The following is a 22,057-nucleotide window of genomic DNA, read 5'->3' as shown; positions in this document are numbered from 1 at the left end:
AGGGTTATGCCATAGTTTGTGGGTCATAGATGGGGAAGAAATCATAATGCAAAGCATAGAAAATATTTGGAAGGTGAATAAACACATCAAAGTTTAAAAAGAAAGTCTCCCCCATAGAAGAACGTGTGATGTAGCTGCTCCTCTTTTTTGGTCATATATATGGATTTTACAGCAGGACCCAAGAGTTAATTTACTGGATGAAAACACTTATTCGTGCATATTGTAAACTGCCCAATCTTTAGAATGATGCATTATTCATTTTTATTATACTCACAGAAAAGACAGAGACCCAGCAACTGCATCATTGCAAATGTAGGCGTTGGCATTCTGCCTGCAAACTGGTAATGTTTCTTCTATTTCACTTAAATATCATCTGCCTTTGATGTTTAGTTCCCACTTCCTTATCTGCATGTGCATACAAAACAGAGCACTATTCTCACTTCACTTAATAAGAAAAAAAATGTTTTTATATATCCCAGTATCACAAATTATGTATATAACCACTTTATTCCTTAAATCTCTATGACTTCCCCTTGAAATGCTACTCAGTGATTTGTCATGATTAACTCTTTTTTTTTTTTTTTGTACAGCAGCTTTTGATAATCATTTGAAAACTCCAGATGAGGAACTGAGATTATTTGCCTGAAATGAATATTCTAAATCATATAGAAACGAGAACACATGTTCTGCATTTGGCACAATATTGAAGGTTACCATACAAATGAACAGGTACAACATCTAATGCCAGTATTAAATGAAAACTCTGAGAAGCTACGAAGAACCTAGAGGTATGAACGTTTACTAAATCCCATTCCCCACCTTTGTATTCTGCTTCATTTATTTTGCACCTTTGAAACATCTGCATTTTAGATGTCACATAACTCCCAGTTCTCATGTCTTTATTTGCATGCGAGTTTGGAACAAAGCTCTATCTACATCACATTTAATGAGAGAATAAATTCTTCTATACTTCTGCATTCCAAAACGGTCATACCTCCATGACTTTAAAGTCTACACCATCTCTCTGTTCCCGATGTTTGCTTATGTGCAATATGCAAAATGTACCTAAAGAATATTTACCTAGAGAAAATGCACCTAGGGAGATAATTTTCTCAGCTCCTGTATATATTTATTTTTGTATTGTTTTAATTGTTTTAGAACTGTTTGCTGCCCAGAGTTACCTGGTTGAGATGGGCGGCTATAGAAATTAAATAAATAAAATTAATAAAAATTAAAAAGATAGTTACCATACAAGGTTTGCATCAATTGCTTGCATTTCAAAAAAAAAATCAGCCAAAAACTCTAGAACCAGAAGTCCCCCATTCCTAATGTAAAAGATGCACTTTATCAAGAACAGGATTTAGAAAGATTTTTGCTAAGAGGAAATAACTAATAACCTTACCATTGCTGAAAAAAGTGAATCCACAGTATCAATATTATTTATCTAGAGAGCTAGTCTATCAAGAATGGAAAATCCTGCTCTGCACCTGTCCCCAGTATTTGTCATGCAAACCATGTCCAGAAACCCATGTGACACCAGGTCCTGGACTATAGCATCAATTTTTTTTCTCAAACTCACAGCTGTCCAAAATAATGTCCAACTCAAGACACAAAATAAGCACAAAAACGTGTACTGCCTTTTTAAAATAAATTTATCAAATAAAGCAGAAATTCCTTGAGATAATGTTGAAATAATAACAGGGCAAAATTAAAACTGACAGATTTGATTAATAATGCATTGTACCAAATCAACTGGATTCTGATGACTTCTCATGTTGTTTGTAATAAAACAAATTCTTTCCCCCCTCATCCAGTATTTTTTCACATCACTGCCTACTGAGCTGATTTCTTTTTTGTGATTACCTCTAGTTTTAAGCAAAGAGATGCAATAAACCTTTGATTTAAGGACCTCAGTTTAACAAATTTCAGATTTAATAGATCAAATCTGCTGAATATGAATTTTGTCCAACTTCCACCAATCAATGGACAAAATTCTACCAACCAATCAACACCAACCAATGAATGTTAGGGGAAAGGGGAAAAATCTGGCAAACATTCAAGGTTACATTCTTAATTGAATAAGAAAGCATATTTGCAATTATACCGATCGGTCACTCATGCTCTGGTCATCTCTCAATTAGACTACTGCAATGCACTCTACATGGAGCTACCCTTGAAGAGTATCCAGAAGCTACAGCTGGTTCAAAATGTGGTCATGCGAACCATCTTGGTGACCCTAGGGTGGCATGTATAATACCTTTGCTGCGGGAGCTGCATTGGATGCCAGTTTGCTCCCAGGTCCAATTCAAGGTGTCGGTTATCACCTTTAAAGTCCTACATGGCAGGGGTCTAGGTTATCTAAGGGACCATCTCACCCCTTACAACAACCTGTCCCACCCAGTCAGGCAGAGAGGGCATGTTGCAGACCCCATCAGTGAGAGAATGTTGGCTGGCAGGGCCCAAGAGGAGAGCCTTCTTTGCCATTGCCCCTGCCCTTTGGAATAGTTGCCCCCTAGAGGTGATCTTTGGAAAAGACCCTGATGCTGGGAAAGATTGAAAGCAAAAGGAGAAGAGGACGGCAGAGGATGAGATGGTTAGATAGCATCACTGAAGCAATGAGCATGAAACTGAGCAAACTCAGGGAGGCAGTGAAGGACAGGAAGGCCTGGCACGATATGGTTCATGGGGTCACAAAGGGTCAGACATGACTTAACGACTGAACAACAACAACAACAAAGAGGTGCGGTGGGCCCCTACCCTCCCGGTATTCCAGAAAGGACTTAAGACCTGGCATTGCCAGTTTGTGTAGTGCAATAAGAGTTTTAATCAATCCTGGGGGTGGCTGGCCTGAGTTATTTGCCAATCCCATCATTCTTGGAATTCTTTTATTATTTTAGATTTCTTTATATTCTATTTTAATTGATTTTACCTCCTCTGTAAACTGCCTGTAAACTTTTCAGTGAGATGGGCAGTGACAAATTTAATAAAATAAATAAATAAATAAATAAATAAATAAATAAATAATTTCAAAACATGAAGTACAAAAGTAGTGTTTGCACTACTCTTCTGGGCTTGTTGGAAAGGAGAAATAAGTTTGCAAATATTTTGTCAGCTTTCAGGTATTCTCTTAGTATTAACTCAATATAGATTCTAGATTTCTTTTTCTCATAGACAACACTTCTGCATATGCCTTTTTATTTGAGTTGTAAAATACAAATTTTACCTGTACAGCAACACAGCTACACAGCTACACAGAAGAGGGAGGATTTTTTATCATCTACCCTGTATCATGTACCAAATTATTTTTTTAAAAAAATACTACAGAACTTTAAATTATCCCCAGCTTTGCTACTATAAAGGCAGCCAAGCTTACCACTTTTCTGTTCTCCACCTATCAAGGGATCTTGTTATTCCATAAAGGACAGAATCAGTTATGATTGTAACTGTTGGATTATATATTTCCCAAACCTGAGGGCCAACTATCATTTGTTTTCTTCCTCCCATCAAGCTTTGGGAGCACCCTTGGTGCAATGTAAAACCATTTTTATTATAAGATCTCCATGGCTTACCCATATTTCCCCCAACACATACAGACATTATTGGATGAAGAAACCTTGGAAATCCAAAAATTTGCAACTCTGCTGTAATCTTCAGCTAACTTAATAAAGATGTTTCCTCAATTCTGATTTTAGAATTACTTATTATGGAGACCATGACTGCTTTTGCACATTGGCTGAAATCAACATACTCCTGCTGTTACCATTCAACTATTAGAAGTTGAGTGGAAACAATAGGGGTATGTTTTGAGATCTACTGAATATTGCATACAGTACAGATTAGTTCTATGACAGGGTGAAGTACCCAGCTAGAGGAAAGCAGTTGGGTCTATGGATTTTTTTTTTTTAGGGAAAGTAACTGACCAAGAGTATGTGGGCAAAAAAGAGGAAAATAAAGTGCCACATACATGCTTTAAATACAGATATAAAAAGAGTAAGGCAAAGCAGAGAAAGTTGGGGTTTATATTTTAGATGCCACACTACATGCTGCTGAAGAGGACATCATCTGGTTAATGTGGAATGGAGTGGAGGAACAACCCAAGTCCAGAGATCCCAGCCCTGGGCCAAGGTGGAAGACCAGGAGGAAGAGCCTGGAGCAGCTTCTGAGAATCTGGAAAGACCAGAAAGATGGACTGTGTTGTTTGTAAGGTATCCAGATGCTGGACAGTGGAACGTTGTGAGTTAAAGACTTCGTTTGGCAGCAAGACAGCCAAGGGAAGACTCACAGAAGTTCCAGTATCAGCAGTTGAGAAAGGGAGAGAGAGAGAAGAAGCCATAATAAATTACCAATGGAAAGTGGGGGAAAGAGAGTTGAGAGGGAAGAAAATTAAGCAAGTTAAGAATTGATTTCTTATATTTCTTATACTATTTTGTACATACATAGAAGCAGATACTGGTTGGCAAGTAACACTTTCACTTGTATATATTATTAGATCGCACTACTTCATTGGTATACAGTAAGTATCATAGTGTCCATAATAAAATCCCTCATTTGTTTAACTACTGACTCTGTATGTGTGCCTGTATCAGCTCCTAACCTGACCCACCCTCCATCTGGCCTGCCAATCTGCCAATTCCAATGTCGGAAATGCCAAAATCAAGCCAAGAAACAAATTTCTCAGCACAATCCCTCTTTTTCTTTTGAATTGGGCTACAATGTTGCTCTTCTTCAGTTCAGTCAAAGGTTTTCTTCATGTATGTTATTTGAGGTATTTTAAGAAGCAGTAAACTTGAAATGATAAATCACTGTTGACCTAAAAAAGATTCTTATTAATTCTTAGGAAATCACTGGTTTTTCATTCATTTCTTTATATGAATAATATATAGAAATCCCCTACCACCTGGCCAATGATTGTGTTTAGAGGGTTGAGAAAAAATTATTTTTTAAAAAAGTTATTACATTTAATGGTAACCAAGGGGAAAAAACAATTAGAAAGTCCTTCTTAGTACCGTCTAAGAGAAATCCATAGAAATATTCTATAGATATTAAAAATCAGAAGGAGTCTGATAGCAGCTTTTCTAGCCAACACATTTTACTAAAAGATAGAAACTTTCCATGAGCCAGAATTCACTTCATCGAATGCATGCACAGGGTGACTAAACTGTTGTAGGATTCAAATTGAGATAAGGCAGGGCAGGGAGAAGGGAGAAGAAGAGAAAGTAGATATATAGATGCAGGTTACATGGGAGGCAGAGTACAAGTACCTGATCAATTAACAGTTGTAATGGGTTAAAATCCCATTGTGTTTGTTGAGACCTTTGGAGATAGCCTGAAATCCTTTAATGTATGTAACTTCAGCGGGCACTCATTCAATCTCGCTATTAAAGTCATGCTTTTCTAAAACTGTTACTTTAAGGTCTGCCATAGAGCATCCTGGGAGGTGGAGACTCTCTGATTTGTCCTTGTTTTAAGTCTTGATGTCAAATTTCTGTCCATTAATCCACATAATTCTAAAGTGATAGCAAGTAAGATGTCAGGTGAATGTACAGTATCTATGAAGGGAATACCACAATTTTGGTATCACCACACAAAACAGCCTCTTCTTGTCTCAATTAGCCTTTCCCAACCTGGACCTTCCAGATTTGTTGGGTACGCAATTCTCAGAATTCCCAGCCATGCCAAACATATTTGGAGGCTGTTGGCTTGGGAAAGTTTGGCCTTAAATCAGAAGTCATCCCTATTTGTGAAACAGCCACAAGGTTGGACTAGTTTCAGAAACACTTTTGTCCTTCAAAGAAAAGGGTGTGGAATATTACAACAAGTAGCAATAAGAAGTGAAAGTAATCCTTTGAAAGACCAAAGTCTGCATGAAGCAGGAAATATGTATACGTATTGAAGTTCAGGTAAGAAACAATTATTTTTAAACATCAGGACAGATCTTTTTTCAGTATCCTGAATGTAGTCTTGAAAATTTAAGGAGGCATTTCTCTATCTCTACTGAGGATATGGAATTAATAACTTGGGAAGAGATTAAAATGATGCATCCTTCAGGTGAGATCCTTCATAGCAGTAGTTACCAGGTACTGATAATTACATTTTTTATCTTTGAGAGAGAGAACAAGCTATTTCCCTGGGGGACATTTGATCTTCTAACTACTAAGAACTCAGTATGTTGTCTTAATTTTTTTCATTGTTTTTAGTTTTAATGGCTTCTTTTATTTTATACTACACTTTAATGTTCCATTTCCATATGAGCTGCCCAGGCAACCTCTATAATTGGACAGGTTTATCAATCCAATTATAATATAAAATGCTATTAATAAGTGAAGTGGGAAGTCACATTCTCAGATTTCCTTCTGGAGGATTTCGCATTCTCAGATTACACTTAACCCTGAAATAATCAAGAAATGAATGTCAATGTATAAACTGCAACATCTGAGGATATTTACTTCTTCTTCTTCTCTAGAAAAGAAATGTCCTCCACTCTCTAAAGTCCAAGAATATTATGTGCTTCCCTGCTACTTTGATGGTATTCTTCTGTATACCTTCTGTATAGGAGGAACTGTCCTTGGATGAAAAATCTGCAGAGACAACCTGTGTTTTATTTCAGTATTTGAGTATTAGGCTTTTTATACTTGATAGTAAAAAATAACTGTTTCTAAAGATAGCAACCATATAATTTTTAATTATAATTCACTTCCAGTAAGTGAATACTATGGGTTATGTGCCTACAGTCTATTCTATAGTCCTTGCACTATTACTGTTACTAACATTGCTCTTTATATATTTACCATTGTTCTGTTTTCTGTTTCTCAAGGGGCAGAAGCAGCTTCTAAGCAAAACATTATTCCTTTCATTTTTTCATCAATGTTTACCTCTTCTGCAGTTGTTAGTGTTTGGATGGTTCTACAGATCTTCCATGTGATACATCCAGGTAACTCTCTTGGGAAGGTGATTCATGACAGTAAGCAGTCTGACCCTCAAGCAATGCGCGTGAAACTAAACCCAGCAAGGTGGAGGATTCACTTCCTTAACTCTACAGAATTGGTATTTTTCATACCTAGCATTAAATTTCTAATAGTTTGATAAAGGAAAACTTGGATGCTCAGAGATATTATAGTAAATAAGTCCTAATGATTCTGCTTTTTTACATATGTTATATAATTTATTCATTACTTCTTAGCTAGGCTTGTTGGCAATATTTAAAGGTACAACAAAACGTCTAGACAGACCTTTAAAGAAAGCTATCTTTGACAAGATTATACAGGCAAATCTGAACTATAAAGTCTCCTGAAAGTAAATAGAGCTCATTGTGTTTTATTGCATATGCCAAGTTTACGTCCAATCCAGAGGCAATGCTAACTTACAACAAGAGGCATGGATTCAGAATGATAGAAGTTGGTTTAAAGAAAAAGATTTGAGTATTACAAGGGCAAACCAATCCCTTCTCTATTAACATTTGGAAAACCTCTCCTAGGATATTCCGGAATGATACATTTACACACGGTGTTATAGCTGACAAAATTAAGCTAGTTATGAAGCAGCTATTGATACTGTACAAATGAACAAATGTGCTCTGGATGAAAAGTTGTATTTTTTTAAAAGGTCACTTCACTATTCTTCCGGTCAAGAAGAACCCTATTGCAGTCATTGGTGAGGATGTAACCATACCATGTCAACTCATGTCTGTAAGCATACCTAACAATACCGCCATTGAGGTCCACTGGATATTTTCCAACTCCTCCAAACCAATAGATGTGATATACTACCACAGAAAAAATAAAGAAGAAAAAGAGCTTAAAAACTATGGGGATCGAGCAGAACTCTTCTATAATGAACTTAATAGAGGGAACATGTCCCTGAAACTGAGGAATATCAGTCTCTCTGATCAAGGAAAATACACTTGTGTAGTCACAACTGAAACTGGGTTTGATGAAATTGTCACTGAGCTGAATGTGACAGGTGAGCTGCTATTTTATTATTCTCCAATAATCCTGCATTCTACAAGGAAGACAATGGTTGTTTTGCAGAGCACAAGTTCAAGACTATAAGTAATATGCATCATACTACTAGACACAATAAGATTTTATTCACAGCAAAAGGGAAGGAACGAATACAGATAGGAAGTCTTGCATTTCTTCTTGGCAAAAGACCCCAAGTACTAATTCAATTGACAATGGCCAGACATACTCCGTAGGACATCAACAATGCCAGTGAGGGAGAGTGAGACCCCTTGCTTCATTCCATTTGGTCAGCCACACTTGCCATCTTTTATCTTTATGTTTTATTTGGTTTCATCATATTTTTATTATATTTCCTTTGTTTGATTGTTGTAAAGCCCCCACAGATGGTGGGAGACAGGCAGCATGCAAATTTAATAATTCATTATTATTATTGATCCCCTGCTGCAGATGCCTCCAATTATGACATACAACTTTAATAAGGCAAGTATAATATTTTGCAGATGCACAGCTATTTCACAGCCATGCTATTAGCAAGCCCAGTGAAACTGAACCCTGTTAAGACCATAGAAATGCTATCAGAGAAAACATATTGGTAATCAATGAATGTGACTCAACCAATTGTGTGTCCTTCCTCATACTACAAATGTCTTCTGTAAGACACTCAGCCTACATGAGTGAAGTGTAGGGATTCATACAGAGCTTAGCTTTCATTTTCTGCTGAAGATGCCACTGAGGAGAGAGCTACATGAGTCATCTTGAATGTGAGTGATATAATCTAGGGAGAAAGTCAGGGACCTTTAGGAGTTCCAGTTTTTTAATCCATCTTCTTCAATGTAACTAAATATATTATTATCCTTGTTCACAGAAAAGGAGCCCCCCAATAAGTGTGCTTGGTTTCAAAATCTGAGAGTGTGAATAGTGGTTTAAAACAGGGCCAGGTTGTCTGAAGCTGAACTCCAAAACATACAGAGAACACCAAATTCCCCATTCTTAGTTTGCATTATGTAAATACTGAAGTAAATTGTCTAAACATTATTTTCTCAATTTGGCATTCTTCCATCTTCATGCCTCTTGAAGGCATGCCAGAGACTCTTGAAGGCATGCAGAAACTGAAAGAAAATCTGAGAAAAAGGAAACAGCTAGAACACACACACACACAGAGAGAGAGAGAGAGAGAGAGAGAGAGAGTTGCACGCAAAAGTTTAGGCACACCTGGTCAAACTGTATATTTCAATAAATCCCTAAGGGATCAGAAGATGGCACAATGTCTACACATTAGAGAGTTAAACATGACGTTTTTCTGCAAATTGGAAATTATGTGCAGTCATCTGCACATTCAAAATAAGACAACAATGAATACAGTAAGTGCAGACATTTGGATACCCTTACAAACAACATTTTGTAATACCTACTTTGGCAGAAAAAAAATCTTCCTAAACCTGTAGCTAACTACAGTAACCGTCTATTCTTGCTTTTGGAATTTTTTCCCTACTCTTTTCCTACTCTTCCTTGAAGAGTTCTTCCTTAAAGAGATCAATTTTGAGATCTCTCTACAGATTTTCACTAATATTGAAGTCTGGGAGCTGTGAAGTTCTTTCCAAAATCTTTATCTTTCTTTCCTGTAAATACACCATGGTTAATTTGAGGTGTTTTGAATTATTGCCTTATTTCAGTGCAAGTTCTTCATTGACTGTGGGACACTAGCTTCTAGGATATGTAGATATTTAGTTTAATTTAGTCTTCCTTCTACTTAGACATTATTTCCTGTGCCACTAGCTGCCACACAACCCCAAAGCAAAATACAACATGCTTAATGTGTTTCTTCAAATGCTTCACCCTTTTTTCTCCAAAGCTATCACTGTATCCATATAGTGAGTATGGTTGTTCAATTTTTGTTTCCTAAGTCCAAAGCATTTTGTTATAAAATGTGTCAAAACTAACAAAGTTTCCTTTTACATACTTTAGACAGTCACTTTTGTAATGAGGTTAAAAAAAAAAGTTTCATACAAAGAAATCTCCCATGCAGATCATTATTGTATAAACAAAGCTATATTGTGAATCTATAAACAACTAGTCAAGAGTCAGCTAAACTTTTCAGCAGGTTATTTGCAGTGATGCATGGATTCTGCTTTGCAGATCAGATCAGTTGCTGTGCAATGCTAGTGGACACTTTTCTTGGTCTTCCAAATCTTCTCTTGACATCAACAGTTCTATCTAACTTCCGTTTCTTAAAGTTTAAATTGTTACTAGAAATATTTAGAGATATTTTAATAGACTTCCCTTGCTTTATAAGGGTGAAATATCTTCATTTTCAAATGCCAGAGAGCTGCTTAGAGGAGCCCACAATTGTCAAAAGACTGAATATAACCAGTCAATCTTCTGCTTGGCCCACAATAACTGGGGGGGAAAGGAGCACTAAATCAACTCAGAGGATACCTACACTTAAGCACCTGCCATAGTTAGGATGATCTACTTTACTGTGAGATTTGTGTCACATGGTCATTCACTCCTGTCACGGATCCATGAGGTAACATGTGGCAACCATCTTCACTTGTTCATGAAAGAGTAGCACATTGGTTACTTTATTAATGTTCCATTTTACAGCCATTTTACAGCCAGAATAGAATACTTTTATACTAAAATTATCAATGATTTAAAATTTAAAAACAGTCATCCCTGCTCAGAATCTCCTCCGAACATGGATGCCATTTCTTTGCTTCATCTGCTATTATACGTAACTGTGCTGTTTGCACACTCATATCAGAGAATTCAGCTAATTCATTCCTCCTCTTGATAAGAGTAGTTAGTGGGATTTCCTGTCTCATCAAATATTTTATTTTTTATGCAGCAAATGGTGACAAACCTACCATTACCTTGGTGGATTATAAAGGTGAAGGCATTGGACTTACCTGCAGCTCTGAGGGGTGGTATCCAAGACCCCAGGCTCTCTGGTTCGACAGCAAAGGGAGAAACCGAATGGAGAAGTCAGCCGTAGTAAACACAGAGGTCACGACAGGAAACTTTCATGTATTCAGTTCTATTACACTAGAGCCAGGCATGGATAGTGAAGTCTCCTGCAAAATCATCAACAACTTGATAAAGACAGAGAGTGAATCCAGAATCCTCATTTCTGGTAAGTGGGGGATGGACCAGGGGTTGAGTGTTACAGCTACAAGTAGAGCATTTGGTTTTCTTATTTTAAACCTTGTTCATGTGAGAATATTTTCCTGTTTAGAATATTATCAACCTTTTGACTGACTCATTGATTTAATTAAATGTATGCTACTTCCCAATTCAGAAGGAGAGAAAGAAAGGAATTGTGAATTAATACAACATTTAAATCTACCAGTTTTCTGTTTCATTCATACTGAATATATCTACCTTGCCAGAAATTAGCAATCAAACAAACCATCCAGCAAAAGAAAAGGCTTTAGTGGATATAAAACATGTATTAGTTTATTTCCTTATTTTATACATTGTGCCGTCAAAAGGTGGGAGTACATACAGGAACTTTCCAGACATACACACATTGTTCTTGTTTAATTTCAGTTGGTTTTATTGTTACAGTGCTTTTCAAATAATTAATTTGTACTTAGTTCTATTATACCCAGTAGCCTTAGCTTAACAAATTATACAGACATTATTATATGGAGCATTTCAGAGTTTCTTAATTGCCACATTTGCTCCCTCCCTGATTATTCCTAAGCTTTACTTTGATATGTTCACTCTATTATTCAGCTTTAGTAGTTCTGCAAATAACAACAACAACAACAACAACAACAATAATAATAGAATTAAGTTTTCGATGTGTCTTTCAGATGCTTTTTATCCAACGTCTTCCCCTTGGATCACACCCTTCATAACCATTTTAGTGCTTTCCAGCTGCCTCACTGTCTTTGTGACATATAAATGGAGACGTAAGTATTATAAATTGATTACTGAGGGTTTTTTTGTTTTTTGTTTTTTGTCTGCGCTGTCATTGCTGACCCTGCAGTGACTGCTTGGACGAGTCCTTGCAGTTTTCAAGGCAACTGTTTTTCGGAAGTGGTTTGCCATTGCCTCCTTCCTAGAGCAGAGCCCAGCTGGCGAGTGCAGGAGGCGGGGTTTCCGTTGCTTCGCGCCCTTTTCGGGCGAGCACGGTTTTTCGCGCTTACTGGCAACTGCTCCCGACTCCTTTTTGCAAGGCGCCGCCAGCATTTTTCCTCCCACCGGAGTGAGAGTCCCCATTTATCTACTCACGTGAGTTTTCGACCTGTTGGGTTGATAGGAACTGGGGAGGAAACAGGAGCTCACCCTGTTTAACGCGAAGGCTGGACTCGAACCACTGAAGCGTCGACCATTTCTGGCCAGCAACTTTCAGTGTCATTAAGCCGCTGCGCCACCGCGTCCCCCTTGATAACTGAGTTAGCTTGCCTCTTTTTCTATGTTCGTGGCAAGAAATGTGGCATATGGCAGGATAAAGAGGCGCACACACAATTATATTCTAGATATTGTCTATAATATCTCTTCATAATATCTATAAAGCATGACAGTCTTGATCTAATTACAGTTTTTGAATGATAGTCGATTTATTTGATGATGGTGATTTCTTCAACACGGAGCTGGCAGGTCATGAGAATAAAGTGAAAAATGCTTGTTGTGTTTAAAGAGCTTGATCAAGAACATTCAGCCCAAGAGCAGAATATGTTGCTTTTTTGGTTTGGCAAAGGCAGAAGGCCAGGCTCCTACAATTTCTGCCAGATTTTAACAGTGCAAATACTTTATCCCACCTGCTCCCAGTCAAACAGGCTGGGTTTCTATCCCCCCAGATCTCTCCTATCACTGAAGAAGACTTCAAGATCTTGTTTCAAGCTCAAGTGCCCTCCAACAGGGGATTATCCAATAGGGGATTATCAAAAACAGAATAGTATAAAGTAGTTATACTGACACATTTTCATTGGTTTTCCCATTTTGTTGCAGAGAGTTTCAAAGAAGTATTACAGTCTCGTAAGTAACAGTCACATTTATTATAATATAACAGTGCATGAAATGCTGTAGGTATATTATTAAAATAGAAAGCAATTCTTGCTGATGGTTTAACTGACCACAAGAAGGGAAGGGAAGGGAAGGGAAGGGAAGGGAAGGGAAGGGAAGGGAAGGGAAGGGAAGGGAAGGGAAGAGAAGAGAAGAGAAGAGAAGAGAAGAGAAGAGAAGAGAAGAGAAGAGAAGAGAAGAGAAGAGAAGAGAAGAGAAGAGAAGAGAAGAGAAGAGAAGAGAAGAGAAGAGAAGAGTAAATGCTGAACCTGCAAATTGAGAGTGTCTGGATTTTGAATATTTTCCTGACTCAAAAAAGACCCCTATACCAAAAAAAAGTCTTAATGTTCCAGGGAACGGGTATAAAGATGTCTAAATTCTTTACTTCTAAGCAGGAGCTAAACAAGGAAAAATAGATTTCTGCAATACTGGAAGTTGGATCTTTAAACTTTTTTAAAGAAAAAGGTCACCTGCTATATAGAAATGGGTGCTGGTGCACAGTGGTTTTAGAGAGAGATAATTCCAACAAAGATATCTTCCTTTCCTTTCAAAGAGACCTCCCTATAAAGAGGTGAATCCATAAAGTCCAGCTCTGTTGAATTTCTCTATCTTTCATTTTTATGCTTATTTCTCAATCAGTCTACAACTTTGCAAAACAGCTGACATATCTTTTATGTTTCTTACAATACCTGCATTTTATGTGCAGTTTCCCTAATATACTGCAGGAAAGGAAAGATAGGAAGTTGTTAATTTTTGGGAAGGTCAAATGAAAGTTTGCTTGTAGTTCTCAGTAGAAGAGGATTTGTTAATTCTATGCTAATGCTAATGTCCATTTAGAATCAGATGCATTTCTCCTTCTGGTGATAGCACATTGAATGTAGCATTTCATTGCAGCTTTAAGGAATAATAATTTCATTACTTTCTGCAGAAAAAGAAACAAATGAAATGAAAAGAGGTAAGTGCATTCTTAAAGTATACATTCTAGAACAATATTCAAAATTATCCTTGTTTTTAAAACTGTATATTCTTAGTATAGCGGTGCAGGTATCCAGTCAGCTTAACAATAGTACTCCAATTTAAATGCTTAAAGAAACAACAATAAAATGAATAGAGTCATGGAAAAATGTTATAGTTCAAGTAACAGAAAATATTTTATAGAATAAAAATAAATATATTATATTTTTAAACGTCTTGGGAAAAGCAAATCCCCCCTCTCTTCTCTCCCTGCCCTGCCCCCCAGGCACCGAAAGAAACATGAGAAGAGTTGCTAAGTGAAGTTCTTTAGGCAAAGAATGGGGCAGTTTGGGAGGCACAACTGGGAGTGCCTTTCTGGCAGCTCCCAGTTATGAGGAGGCTGATTTATTTACTAAATACACACTTAATAAACCCGTTGTTAATGAAAAATGAAAGGCCGCCTTGACAGGAATTAATTAGTTGGCAAACATTAAATTCTACTTTTATAATTAAACAAATTTTTCATAACGACAGTTAAAACCCAGTTTCCTTACTCTTAGTCATTGATGCTGAAGAAATATCCGAGAACCAAGAACTGTGCTATATAGGTAGAAACATGAAATTCTCATTTGTATCATTATAGGGATAGGATATAATTGCTAAGGCTGAAAAGAAGAAGGGGGGAAGCAGAGTCCTGCCGAAAGGGCACTTTCAGAGCCAAGTTCACATGGGCATCCAAATGGGGAGACACAGTGGAAGTCAATGAAAAGGAAGCTGGGGCAACCCCTCTTATAGGAAAACTAGAGCTGCTGTACCCACTCAGACCCATGCAAACTGATTGGCATTCCCTAGACAAGATTGTGGAAGCACAGTTGACTTCTATGTTACACACCTTTCTCGAGGCAAACAGCTTATTTAAATGGTTTAGAAGAGTTATCTGATTAGTTTAAATGCAAATATTGCTACCTATATATCAGATAATAAGTCTATTCTATGTACATACTTGTTTTAAATTAAAATGGTACATTTGGATAACAGATATTGGATGGATGGATGGATGGATGGATGGATGGATGGATGGATGGATGGATGGATGGTATAGAGTAGAAGATAGATAGATAGATAGATAGATAGATAGATAGATAGATAGATAGATAGATAGATAGATAGATAGATAGATAGACAGACAGACAGACAGACAGACAGACAGACAGACAGACAGATAGATAGATAGATAGATAGATAGAATTTAGTGATGTGATAAATGATAATGCTGATATAGCAGTTCCAGCAATTGACATGATATTAAAGCTGATGCACTGAAGACAAATCAACTAGAGGTGGGGGAGGGGGGGAATCTTGTATATCTCAGGACTGGGCAGAATATCTAGAGTGGAATTTAGGTTCAAAGACAGTGATGAAAAACAAAGGCACACATGAACTCAAGATTTCAACCAAAGCTTTGTGAAAAAGGAGATTTTTGACATTCCTTGGTGCCTAAGTGAATTCCCTGGTTAACCTGGATGTGCGAAGCCAACCAGATCTGGATAGTCTTCCTTGACAGGCTGCATATCAAGGATCATCACATGTGACAACGATCAGCAGCTCCTGATTGCAGCATCTTAAGGAGCTCTAGCACAGCAGGAAGTGAGCTCTGTTGATAAATAATACATGTTGTATATTTTGGCTTTAATGTTGAAGCGATTTAATCCAAGAGGTAAAATAGAAGGATGGATCCTTGGCTTACTTCAGGAAAGAGCAGTTTTTGATTCATCACGTGTACGTATAAATATAGCAAAGGCACAACTACAGGCAAGTTTTATTTTATGGATTTTATCTGATAACATTTCACTACTATTCTTTTCAGAACGAGATCATGAAAAAAATGCCATTGGTAAGACGGGAATGCTTCCTTCCTCTTATTTCCTTTATATATGTGGATAAGATTGCTTTCTGCAGTTGGAAGACTCTGACTATACTTTTTTTTAAATTTCTCCTGAAGAGAGTCACGAAACCTCAGTCCTACTTCATATTGCACTGGTACCATTTATAAAACATTCCAAGTATTTAGAAAAGGTGAAAAGTATTTACAGAGTTCTTTCTAAAATAACATATGGAATATAAATGAAAAGAAGAAAAAATGGAGAAACTAGCTGAATCTAGGCTTCAGAAAAGAAAGGGAAAGTGAAAATAAGTGAGGGAGAAATTCACATATTAAACTACTTTTTATGTGCATCATTAATGGAAATCTTTCAGCTGAAATCTACCAGCTTTCATGTGTTACCATGCAATGTTCATGTGAATTGACCACTTCCATTCATCCAACACAGTCCAAAAGTAATGAGGTTTCATTCACATACAATAAATTTGAAATATTTGTTGTTTCAAATTCTCCCATCTCTGAAAATGGATAAGATCACTGGCATTTATTGAGGGTTAACACAGCTTTACCTGTTAGCAAATTATGTGCTGACAAACACTCCATTCCAGAGAGTTTAGTTATATCTATAAAAGCAACAACTCTAATAAATGAAATATTTGTTGTAGAAACGGAGAGGATGCTGGATCAAATATGTGAGTATTCTTTTGAATAATGAGTAATCACAGAATGCCTGCTATATTCACGAGGTTTGAACTGATACCGCTTGCACACCTATGAGTCATGCTTCCTAGCATTACTAATCAGTTATCCTTTAAAATATTGGGAAAGGGGAAAAAGCAAAGTAAAAGTAAAGTAAAGTCCCCCAATTTTACTTCAAGAAGTGGGGCCAGACAAACCTTGGTTCAGGTAGCAGAAAGTGCTAAACGAATAGGGAAATAAATCCACCAATTTCCAGCTAAAAGCTGTAGTAAAACCTCCATTGTACAGACTCCCATTCAGTGGATTTCAGAAACAAATAAAATTGAATTTGTTAATTTTATGTAACATGCAAATTCTACATAATTTCTTCAGTTTTACTTAATTTTATGTACATTCTGTAAATCTACATAAATTGCATACATTTCCACAATATACATAAAAGGAAACAAATAAGCTGTTATGCTAGTTAAGACTTGGTTTCTTCTAGAGTATGTGAAAGTTCAGTGCACAAGCCTTCACACTCAGCCAAAAGAAGGGCAAATCAGCTCATATGTCCTTTTAAAGATATATACTGTGATCTATATTTGCCAAAATCCACCTGCCTCATTTTATCCATCTCTCACTATATTAGAATTCAAGACCATCTTTTGTAAAAAATTATGAGGCAATTAGAACCTATAAAAAGAAATATTTCTGCATGCAATTCACAGTAACTTGGTTTTTATGCTTCTGCTTCAGCCTCTCCCAACCTCACCCTACTTCCACAGTTTGTTCCACCATGTCCAGAAAGGATATCTATTCTTCACAAAAATCCTTCCCTTAAACTAATTGCCTGAAATGTGCCATGCATATTCTTTATGATAAGGGCTCTGGGGTTTTTTTTACAAGGTTCAGCAAATGTTGACTTAAAACACTTACTGGCAGTTACTTAAAAAACAAAAGGAGCATATCTTGTAAATTCCTATTCCTCTGAAGTTTCGCAACGTGTAGTTTATTTCATCAGAATGATTTAGCTTTCCTGAAAATGTAATTCTATTTTACTTAAAGCCAAAAATAATCAAAAGATAATAACCAAGTCTTAGGGGAATGCAGCACAAACCTTTGATTTTCACTGAATATCTCATTCTGGTCAAAAGCAACCTAACTATAAGTGTTTAATAGATGTTTGGAACTCGAGGTCATTCATAATCAAGGCCAGCACCAGGAGGGTTTCCCAAAGCAATCTGGTGGTAGTAAAAAGGTTTATGTTAGCTGAGAATTCAGCCCATCTGAAGATTCGTCAAGATGAAATCTAGCAAAATCTTGTGAAGTGGACAGATACTATTTCAAAATGGCTTGTATGCAGGGCCTGGGACACAATCTGATTGAATAGCACAACTAGCTACCCACTTATTGTAACATGATACTGGTATTACCAGACTTTCAAATTTCGGATCAAGCTTACTATTCAGGAAGCCAAAATAGGCTTCATCTAATCAATGTATTTGATACGTTAGAATAGCTTTAAGCCCTCCATGAAGTTTATTTACCAACCCATGCTCATGACTGTAAAGTAATGAAGTTGTGCTAAACTTTAACCTAGGAAAAGCCACTTCCCACTATGACCATCGCAATAAATTCTGGGAATTTTAAACCAGTGTATCTGGAGGGCATCAAGTAGCTTCCCCTTGTTATCTGTTTTTTTGAAACAGGAAATTGGTTATTTGTTTTTTGAAAGGGATAAAACCTTGGCTGAGGCACTTATTTCCTTTGTTAATTTATCTCAATGATTCATTATCCTAATTCAGACAATTGTTTTACAGCTATTTATGAAATCCAGAAGGAGTCAGGTAAGAGAAAACTCACTATATAATTATGAAGAAAGGGACCAAAGATTTAATTAGGGGATGAGAAGGAATGAGGGCATAATCATAACATCCTTTATGATAGTAATGTTTATGGATATTGAAGGAAATCCCTTTTGGCTGATTTATTTCAGATCTAATTAAAGTTACTTAAGTCAATTATATATAGCACCATAACTTTGTCCTGCACTCTTAAAAAAAACAGCATAACTAATTGCAATCCTTTTTTTATTGTAGAAAGAAAACCAGTTGAACTGGGTAAGCTAAACTACTTTTGATAAGTCCATTATGAGATCTTTATAGATTTCTACTGAGCAAGGATTCATTACACCTTAACAGGGTCACGTGAATTTTATTGAGCAGTATTTCTCAGAAAACAGTTCCCTGACAAACTTTCTGAGAACTTTACACAATCCCCTGGATTTAGGATAATGTTATCCTAACTCCCTGGAGCATAGTCATTAATGGAAAACCCTCCACTTTAAGGTAGTATGTTAGACTGTTCCAATGTCCTCTTGTGCTTCAAAACCCAATAGCTTGGGATGTTTTAAAGATAGAATATTTTGTGCCAGATGAAATGTAAAGACTTTGTTCAGACTCGCATGTTATGAAGGATTTAGCAATCATGGTCTCAGCAACAGTCTTTCAGATCAACCTTGCGTTTGGGAGAGATATCTCCGAGAGTCACTTGCAGCAGTGTCTACCGCAAAATAAACTGACACCAAAATGACGACACTTACATGATGATATCATTACGCAAATGCCATTAATATGAACTTATGTTTTGACATCTCATGCAAGTACGTAAACATCTGTGTGATGATATTGTCATGTATATCTCATTATTTCTCTCCCATTGCCTCCCACATGGACACCCAAGGACTTGAATTCATGTATCTTAAATAATAATGGAGACCTCCGTTTTAGCTATCTTCTCCAAGTTGGCATATCAGACATGGCATAAGTAATAGAACTAGAAGTAGAGTAGTTGTTTTGATTTTACAGTATATTTGACACTGTTATTGCATTTGTTTTGTTTTTAGATGTTTTATCCCGCCTTTATCCTTTTTTATAAGTAATTCAAGGCAGCAAACATACCTAATACTTCTTCCTCCTCTTATTTTCCCCACAACAACCCTGTGAGGGGAGTTTTCTCTGCCAGATACCTTACAATTCAATTAATTTGTTATCTACAATTTGGACAACATAGATTCAAAACGTCTAGTAGCTACAAGTCTTGATGCCTACAATCTCCTATTGTCTCACATAACTTTAACTACAGAATAAGAGGGAGGAATCCCCACGTTCTTCTCAACCATAACAATAATGAATAAATGAGGTTGCAACAAAATAACCTTCAGACATAGCAGAAAATGCAACTCAGGAATGAATAGCTATAATATACTGATACTTAGCATTGCCTCTCCACTCAGGTGGATATTCTTTATATATCTTAAAATACATACATCTTTTATATATTTTATATAAACATATAAGTTTAACACAGCAACTTTGTAAGCTACATAACACCCTTACTTTTTTCAAACCAGAGTTTTGTATGTATCAATGAAAAAGACCATATTTTGTTCTGTTGTTAGAGCAGCCTTCCCCCAACATAGTCCTCCCATCATCCCAAAACAGCCTGCCACGAAAGCTGTATATGGAATGATGGAAGCAACCTAGAGGTGAGGCAAGGCTTGCATCCGTAGGTTCAAACTGAAGTGTAACTTCATCAGAAACTGATTTTGTACCCATCCTTCTCTCTCTCTTTAACTGTGTTTGCATGATGTTGTTATGTGTAATTAATCTAACCTTGCTTTAGTCTGAGGAGAGTCTGTATTAATCTTCACCAAATTTGGAATGTCCCTGAAGATGACCCAACACATCAGGTGTATCACATTTCATAAACTTGAAATACATATTATTATTTTACAAGGAATGAAGTGTTCAGAAAATGAATGCCAAAATGTAAAAACTCAGTTTTGAACGAAAACACAGAGTCCTCCTGGAAGATCTCTAATCAGGTCAAATTGTCCCACAGATGCTATCAGGATGAAGTTTAAGCATTGTTTAATAATATTTTAATATTGTTATAGAGCACAATAAGCCTGGTCTTTATTTTTTCAAGTCAACTTCCTTTCTGTAAGTTCTTGAATTTCAAAGCTAAAATTTCTCAAAATAAATCTGAATATTGTTTATCTATTTTACTATGACCAGGCACTGATTTATTTTATTTTATTTTTATAGAACTTAGAAGAGCACAGAGTCATGCAGGTAAGAGGCTCCCATGGTCAGGTCTATTGTTCACATGCATGAATGTTGACTTACTGAAACTTCTGACTCTGTAACTTATTCTGTTTGAACATATAAAATAAACTTCTGCCCAGGAGAGATAGAAAAATGAATGCTGGTTGATTGTGTCCAAACTTCCTTCCTGTGGAAATACCAGTGCAGGAACATCTTGATTCAGTTAATGGCATTATAATCTTATTAGTAGGAGCACCCTTCAAATAAAAGATAATATAGCTAAAATTCTTTGTTTATTTCATTAAACCTTAACTGTTGTTTTGGGACACCTGGAAAAAACACTGTTGCTTTAGCTCCAGTTTTTATACTTTTGACTATGAGCAATAAAATATGTAACTAGTTCATACCAGGGATGCAATCAAGCCATTTATAAAACTAAACATTTATGGTGAAGCCAACTAATATATCTACTTCTTGGAAAGCAATTTTTGTCTCTCATTGTTTTTTTCCTTCTTACTCACAGTTGCAGTTTATTTGGAATCAGACTGCAAGCATCCAGACATCACCATCAGCGAAGATGGCAGAACAGCCACCCTTAATGCAAAATCCGCTGTGGGTTCTCTAGTGGTTGTGGGGAAAGAGGGTTATGTTGCTGGGAAGCATTACTGGGAAATAAAGGTCGGGAAGCGGCTGGACTGGGAGCTGGGGGTGCTGTCTCAAGCTGAAAGGGACAGAACCAGAAAGGGGAAGTTTTCTGTGCCCCTCGGAGAAGAACGCTGGGCACTGAAAAGTGTCAGAGGACATTTGTTTTCTAGTCAAAATGAGGAAAAGATTAAACAAATGCAATTTGGGTATTATTCAAATATCGGCTTGTTTCTGGATCAAGAATCGGGAAAAATATACTTCTATAGGGCCTGTATGTGGGCACCACTCCTTATAACCATCATTGACATTCCGTCAACTGAGAAATTGCACCCATTTTTAAGTTTTGGCGAGGGTGCCCTAGATTGCACTCAAGATATATTAGAAATCATCCATATCAAAATTCCACTTCCTTTTCAAAAACTTTGAAAGTAGTGGGAAGAGCTTCATCAATTTTTTCTGAGAAATAGCTAACCACCACAAAGAAAGTAAACCATTAGTGTCAAACACTCCAGAAAGATCCATCCAAGTGGATCTTTTGTATTAGTTTACAGTTCAGAAATTGGCCGGCTGTGTGAAAACAAATGGAACATTTCAGGATAGGCACAGCATTTTCTTGGGGCTTCAGGCCCTCAGCCAGCCAAGCTGCCTTGCAGTCCTGTCCATGATATACAGATCAGTCCTGGGGGCAAAAGGAAGCATTTGTGTTATTCCTGTCTTTTTCCAATTAAGCTTTGCATTGCATAACTTTGACATTATCAACTTCATTTTTTATATTGTATGTTACATGAAATAAAGTAAAAATAATAAGCAAT

At 36.7% G+C, this 22,057-nt stretch overlaps 1 protein-coding gene across 2 annotated transcripts; it reads left to right on the top strand.

The window, feature by feature from the left end:
• Positions 1-5,837: 5,837 nt before the first annotated feature.
• Positions 5,838-22,056, top strand: LOC107326667 (butyrophilin subfamily 3 member A2-like). Of its 2 annotated transcripts, none has more exons than XM_088142819.1 (13): positions 5,838-5,900; positions 6,815-6,931; positions 7,603-7,959; positions 10,810-11,094; positions 11,780-11,878; positions 12,921-12,947; positions 13,903-13,929; positions 15,796-15,822; positions 16,476-16,502; positions 18,312-18,338; positions 18,591-18,611; positions 20,601-20,627; positions 21,124-22,056. In XM_088142819.1, the coding sequence occupies exons 2-13, from the start codon at positions 6,865-6,867 to the stop codon at positions 21,669-21,671; spliced, it is 1,539 nt and encodes a 512-aa protein (XP_087998945.1). In that variant the 5' UTR covers positions 5,838-5,900; positions 6,815-6,864; the 3' UTR covers positions 21,672-22,056. The 2 variants fall into 2 exon arrangements, with proteins under 2 accessions (XP_087998945.1, XP_087998944.1); XM_088142818.1 differs by lacking the exon at positions 5,838-5,900 and adding an exon at positions 5,919-6,048.
• Position 22,057: the final 1 nt, after the last annotated feature.

Source organism: Python bivittatus, unplaced genomic scaffold (assembly GCF_059951505.1).
Source record: "Python bivittatus isolate LINGU-HERP-01145 unplaced genomic scaffold, Pbiv_v1 ctg000440_np1212, whole genome shotgun sequence".
NCBI classification, from domain to species: Eukaryota; Metazoa; Chordata; class Lepidosauria; order Squamata; family Pythonidae; genus Python; species Python bivittatus.
The sequence above is the reverse complement of the archived record's forward strand: the minus strand, read 5'-3'. Positions and strand labels throughout refer to the sequence as shown.

Coding starts and splice junctions, on each gene's coding strand:
- LOC107326667 (XM_088142818.1), top strand. CDS start 6,003: ATGGAATTAATAACTTGGGAAGAGATTAAAATGATGCATCCTTCAG. Junction 11,879..12,920: donor TGTGACATATAAATGGAGAC/GTAAGTATTATA, acceptor ATTTTGTTGCAG/AGAGTTTCAAAGAAGTATTA. Junction 15,823..16,475: donor TCATGAAAAAAATGCCATTG/GTAAGACGGGAA, acceptor TATTTGTTGTAG/AAACGGAGAGGATGCTGGAT.